This window comes from Cornus florida, unplaced genomic scaffold, assembly GCF_030987335.1.
Source record: "Cornus florida cultivar Cherokee Brave unplaced genomic scaffold, ASM3098733v1 CherokeeBrave_3.0.0_Hap2_Chr11, whole genome shotgun sequence".
Taxonomy (NCBI): Eukaryota; Viridiplantae; Streptophyta; class Magnoliopsida; order Cornales; family Cornaceae; genus Cornus; species Cornus florida.
In genome coordinates this window covers 95,469,254-95,475,253 of record NW_026775581.1, presented here as the reverse complement: position 1 = coordinate 95,475,253, position 6,000 = coordinate 95,469,254, and the positions used below count along the sequence as shown (strand labels likewise).

At 35.3% G+C, this 6,000-nt stretch overlaps 1 protein-coding gene across 1 annotated transcript; it reads right to left on the bottom strand.

Moving 5' to 3' along the window:
- Positions 1-1,651: 1,651 nt before the first annotated feature.
- LOC132283850 (ethylene-responsive transcription factor ERF003-like) lies at positions 1,652-2,543 on the bottom strand. The gene is made up of 2 exons (XM_059785882.1): positions 2,337-2,543; positions 1,652-2,210 (listed from the first exon to the last, which is right to left on the bottom strand). Exons 1-2 carry the CDS (start codon positions 2,417-2,419, stop codon positions 1,760-1,762), a joined length of 534 nt encoding a protein of 177 aa, XP_059641865.1. The 5' UTR covers positions 2,420-2,543; the 3' UTR covers positions 1,652-1,759.
- Between the last annotated feature and the right edge of the window lie 3,457 nt (positions 2,544-6,000).

Below are 6,000 nucleotides of genomic sequence, written 5' to 3'. Positions count from 1 at the left end.
AGACATGAATTTAAGTTCGATTTCGGTCATTCTTTGCAAAATAATATCAAATGTTAATTTTGTTTTGGAAAGTGAGAAGGTCTTGCCAAAAGTATCAATATTATAGTGTATGATTTGGATATTGTCTAACAAAAGCATATAACTCTATTGTTAACATATTTACTTGTACGTACAGTTGTGATTGGTATATAAAAATTTCTCCTAAATAGAGGGATACAAGGTTGCATGTCCTTCAAGTGGCTTATATGAATGGTAAACTCACTCTAATAGCAATTGAGGGTGTCCTAGAAAAACAGTATCTGGACTTGGGATGACTATGTGGGTCAGTAGCGTTAATTTTGGAAGAATCAAAAGAGGCAAAGCTGGAAGGGATGTGTGGAGGTGTAGTGTAGTCTATTGTCATGTAAAAAAGCTGGTGAGAAAACTTGGACACTCGTTGAGAAAGTACATCATGAGTCCAAATTCTCTTAACCTCGTTCATATTGACAACATGTATAGCTTGACATTTCTTGATGTCACTTTGTCGATTTTAAGTAGTTAGAAAGAGATTTTGTTAAATTGAATTATTTTTTTTTGGCATTATTCAATAACAGGAGTGATGGTATTCAAGTCCTCTCTCACCTATTTTGCTTAGATAAAAAACAGAAAATAAAATTCTTTTTTTACATGGTATGGGTTAAAAGTTTTTATTTTTTATATTAGGCAAGTACTCACACACACAATTCATTAATTGCCTACTAGGCTACTATAATATAAATTAAAATACTCTCTTTGTCCCAAAATAAGTATTTCTTTTTGAGAATTTAATTTTTTAAGAGGATGACGTATTACTTTTTATCATATTGATTACTTTTTATCATATTGATAGTTAATGAATTATCCAATTTACTCACAGTGGGTCCATAAAATTTTCTATTAACATGGTAGAAAAGTTGAAGATATCACCCACTAACCTAGGCAATTAGCGTGTCTAATCGCCTAGGTTAGTGTCTAATCGACTAGGTTAGTGGGTGGTATTTTCAACTTTTCTACCATGTTAACTGAAAATTTTGATTTGGTATATTTACAAAATATATATATATTAAAAAAAGGAGAAATCATTGGGGTTAATTTCTCTCGTGTATAAAAATTCCTTTCATGCTTGTCTTTTCTATCAAGTGTACATGACAAATTAAACCCACTATCAATTTCTACAAGCAAGGAAGCTAAGAATGTGAATCCAAAGTTGGGGGTGGGGTTGGTATTTTGTTGTCACCCCTATCTTGATGTGAATCCTCTTTGATTTATTAATGGTTAATGGTGGTCACAGGGCAGGCATAGGCAACACCAAATGTGACAAAGCATCAACATGTGAAAGCTAGCTCCAGCCAATGGTTTAGATTGAGTACTCATCCAAAAGCCTTCAAAATTCCTTGTAACTCAGAATAGGACCAACTGATTCATTCCCAAGAGGCCTAAAAGGCCAAACATTCTAGCCCATCAAGTGTAAAAAAACTATTAAACCTTTTAATTTCCTCACCTTTCACACCTTCTCATGTTGGCTTGCTTTATCTTTGATTGAACTCATATAAAGAGAGAAGAAAAGAAAAAAAAAAACATAATCTAGACCATGACATAGATGTATTTTCTTATTTTATGTCACTTCATAATGTGTACTAATTAGCTTTATTATAATTTATATATTACAATAATGGTAACTATGACACTTGAAACATTGTCATGGAGTTGCTAGGAAAGAGAAAATGCTGCACTACATAGCTTAGTTCTGCACAACAGAGCAGAGCTCAATAGAACCATAATGAAGCAACTCCTCTATCATCTGCTCTATGTGATCATCCTCAAGAGGCTGGAATTGTTGGCCAATCTCTACTTTAACTTCATTGCCTTCCCAATTCCACTGTGATCCGATATCCATTTTGCCATTTTCTCCTGCAATGCTGCTATTGCCTGTGGCAACATGGGAAGATTGGGCATATTGGGTGTCGTCAAGTACAGGTTTCTTGGTCATCTGTTGAGATGTCAAGTGACATTTTTGTAGTTTGGCTGTCAAAGTAGCAGAGAGTAGCTTGGTTGAAGATGAATGAGATTCATTGGCATTGTAAGCGAAGTTTGTTCGCGCTCTTGGTCCACACAGAAGCCTGGCAGCTTCGTCATAGGCTCGTGCAGCATCCTCCGCTGTCTCGAATGTGCCTAGCCATATTCTGGTCTTCCTGTGCACATAAACAGATTACAAAACGTTTTGTTTAGTAAAAAAGTGTAACATCGAACACTTTGTTTTAGTGCAAAAAAGTATCATAGCAAACATTTTAGAAAAGCAATTCCTAGACGGGAATTACAGTGAAGGGTGGCGTATCTCGGATACCCAAGAGCCCCAATGGCGCTGACGAACTCCGCGGAATCGCTGTTGGGGTCTAGCCATGGTGGTGGCGAGAGGCAGAGTGTATTGGATGGTAAATGGTAAAAGTGTTTGTGATATGTCTCAGAGAGAAAAAGGATGGTAGCAGGAGAAGGGGGAGGGGAGGGGTTGGGTTGGAGTGGTTGCCTTTGGGGGGCTTTTGTAGCCTTCTTTTTAGCCTTCTGGCTTAGCAATAGGTAGGGCCCACAAGAGTTTAGTATTGTTGTCTTCTTTGGAGAAAAAAATGAAAAGAAAAGTGAAGTAGCTAGAAAATGCTGTGTAACTTTGCTAATGAAGATGATATAAAGTACTAGTCCCAGGGATTGATTATTGATATACAATCTGCAAAATATATCATCAGCTCTGTTTAATACACTTTTTTCCAATATGGTTATTCAGTTTTAATTTTGGTAATTGATAATTTAGAATTACTTATTTCCATCTCTGGTTACACCCAAAAATGATGAGTATGATTTTTATGATTATCATTATTTGTGTAGAAGATATAGAGCTATTTATATTTATTGTGGTAGTTCATGTGGACATGAGTACATGGCTCACATCACATTCGCTAAACATAGAAAACCCACCCTTATGCCTCACTGTAAGGTCAAGAGACAAAGGGTATGTGATCTACAGGCCCATGCCCTCTCTCCCTCTCTCTCTCTCTCTCACACACACACACACACACACACAAACACACACACACACTCTCCCTCTGTCCCTCCCTCTCTCTCTCTCTCTCTCTCTCTCTCTCTCTCATGAATTTATAGCTGCTATTTTTGACTGTTATACCTTTTGTTTGATTACGCAATATCCCAAGTATTGCTATGAAACAAAGATGTTGACATCAATTGCATGTATTTGCTTCCTTCATTCACTCAGTGGTTAGGTCATCCCACATGCCTTGCTCTCTTGGCACATCTATCACTTAATTAAATTGCATAGCACCAACTTGTAACTACTATCTAGAGATCTATGTATATCCATGTTCAGTAACCCTAAGTTGGGTTGAAATGTGACATCATGTCTTTAATGGGAATTCTGATCAGAGATGGACAATTTCAGGAACTCAGTCCCCTCACAAGAAGCCATGACACACTTTAGCAGAAACAATTATCAACCAAATTGAACCTATCTAAAAATAAAATTAACAACAAACCAATTGATAATTGGAAAATTGGATTTTAGGATAGAATCACGATCTTGTCAATGCTAACTTGTTGCAATTAGATAAAAATTGATATGAAAATGCATATTTTGTGGAGATATAGCCTCTCCTTCCTCAAAGAGGAGGTGAGAGATTCAAATTTCATAGTCGGCATTTGTGAATGTGTGTGTATTTCACCTTTTGCCACCTATGATAAGATTTGAACATACATAAATTGTTTGTAATATATTCATCTATTATGTGTATGGAATAATAGGATTGGCAAAAAAGTTAAATAATAAAATATAAAAATTTAGTGTGTGTATTTCACCTTTTGCCACCTATGATAAGATTTTAACATATATAAATTGTTTGTAATATATTCATCTATTATGTGTATCGAATAATAGGATTGGCAAAAAGGTTCTATAATAAAATATAAAAATTTATAGTTGTACGCGCTACTTTATTTTTTGGGGACTTATACCGTGCCATCTACGAGATAAATGAAATACCACTGGACTGCAAGATCATTAGTAATTATATCATTTTAGAAGGCTACAAGTCTACGAAAGTGTTTTTTCGACAAAATTGAGGAAAAAGTAAAGATTACGCGTGCTATGTGAATAAAAAAGGTAATTTCAAAAACAATATCCTTGGTGTTCCTTTCTTCACATTCACTCAATGAAAAGGGACTGTTTTTATACACATGAGGTCTATCATTCTTGATGGAAATCCTGAAATTTGCGCCCATAATCTGATCATCATCCCATGTATGGGTTATTTGTTTTTAAAGCATTTAATTCATCAGCCATTGCTTTCTGCTAATGTGGATCAGATAATGCCTTGTAATATGACTTTGGTTGATGATCATTTGGGCATTAACTGGTGGCTGAGTTAGTATAGCGCTCAATTTTTTGAGTGGGTGTGTACGTATTCAAAATCCCTTCTTTTCTAATTTTTCAAAATGTAAAAAAAAAAAAAAAATTAACAAAATAAAAAAAACCAACTTAGAAGGATAATTCACAAGGAAGATGAAAGAATTTGCTGTGACTTTTCACTTGGTTCAACAAAAGAATCTAGAAAAGTAATATTGTGTTTAAAATCAAATCCTCTTGGGATTTGAATTTGGAAAAGTAAAAGTAATTGGATCGGATTTGATGAATCCGTTTGTGTTTTTGGAATAAGTGGAAATTTAATTATAAAAAAATATTTTTCTTCTTATCATTTTATCCTTAATTAATTGGACTTGCAATCTTGTCTTTTAAGGACAAATTGAGCAAGTCACAGACTTGTCAAGTTAATCAATTTACAAATTTCACCAAATTTTTTGAGATTTGAAAAGGGTATATTTTGAAATTTTAAATTTTATGAAATTCATTTCCATTTTAAATTTGGTTTTTGGAAGCTCAAAACACCTAGAAAGGTTCAATTCTTCCTATGACAATGCAGTCATGAGAAGCTCCCTCTCTATGTTTGTGTTGTGTGGAGAGGGACGAAGAAGATATTGTTCATTTGCTTTGTCAATGTTCATTAGCTCAATATAAGTGGAAGCTCTGTCCTATGAAATATTTTGTTTGATTTCTTTTACAGGTAATGATATTCGAACAAAGATAAACGCAGGCTCCCATTCCAATCGAGTGTATCTAAAGGAGAGCCTTGGGAGGCTTCACTTGTGGAAGGGAAGTCATGACTCCTTTATCTTTTTAATGGTCACAGATGGGATGGTTTTTTTTGTCTCACAGAGAGCTCTGTTTATTATTTCCATTAATTTTTTTAATTTCCAAGGTCAATAAAAGTTGCTGAAGCTCCTCTGTCACAGTTGTTACCCCTATAAAATGGATTTCTTGAGCTTAATTTCAATGCCTTCTTTAAGCCTCCTAGTAATGAGTGTGGGAGAGGTCAATTCTTGTGAGAGTGGCTTCAGCTTATCTGCCTACTAGTGCTGGTAATAATGTTGGGGTTGTTTTGAGGCTCTAATTTGTAGGAAAGGTCTGCAGTAGCTGCAGTGGCTGCCAGTCCTTAATGAAGTTGCAAGCTATGGATGGTTTTTTGACTTTTGGTATGGAGGACATCAAGCTTCTGTCATTAGAGAGTGAAATTGTGTTTGCTCATCAAGTGAGCAAGAAAGGATTGAGTAGCAAGGTGAGTGATTTTGAATGGCAGATCATGATGCCTTCCTGATTATTGGTTGCTCTCTAAGTAGGAATGGTTTGTGACTCTCTTGGTTTCGATGTCTGTTTTTGTTTGCCAAGTTGAGGAAAAACAAGAAAGAAGAGTAAATAATACGGTAATAATAGTATTATTATTAGGGTTGTAAACGGACGATATGAGCTTTGATCCCATCTGAATCCTATCCAAACCCATAAACCCAAAGAACCTCTAAGAACCTCAAACTATCCAAACCCGAACAACATGCCATGTCACCCAAAGAACCTCTAAGGCACAAAAATCA

Bases quoted from the DNA above. Each gene is read 5' to 3' on its own strand.
- LOC132283850 (XM_059785882.1), bottom strand. From the start codon at position 2,419: ATGGCTAGACCCCAACAGCGATTCCGCGGAGTTCGTCAGCGCCATTGG. The intron at 2,211-2,336 runs GTAATTCCCGTC...TTATGTGCACAG, and splicing joins GAGATACGCCACCCTTCACT to GAAGACCAGAATATGGCTAG.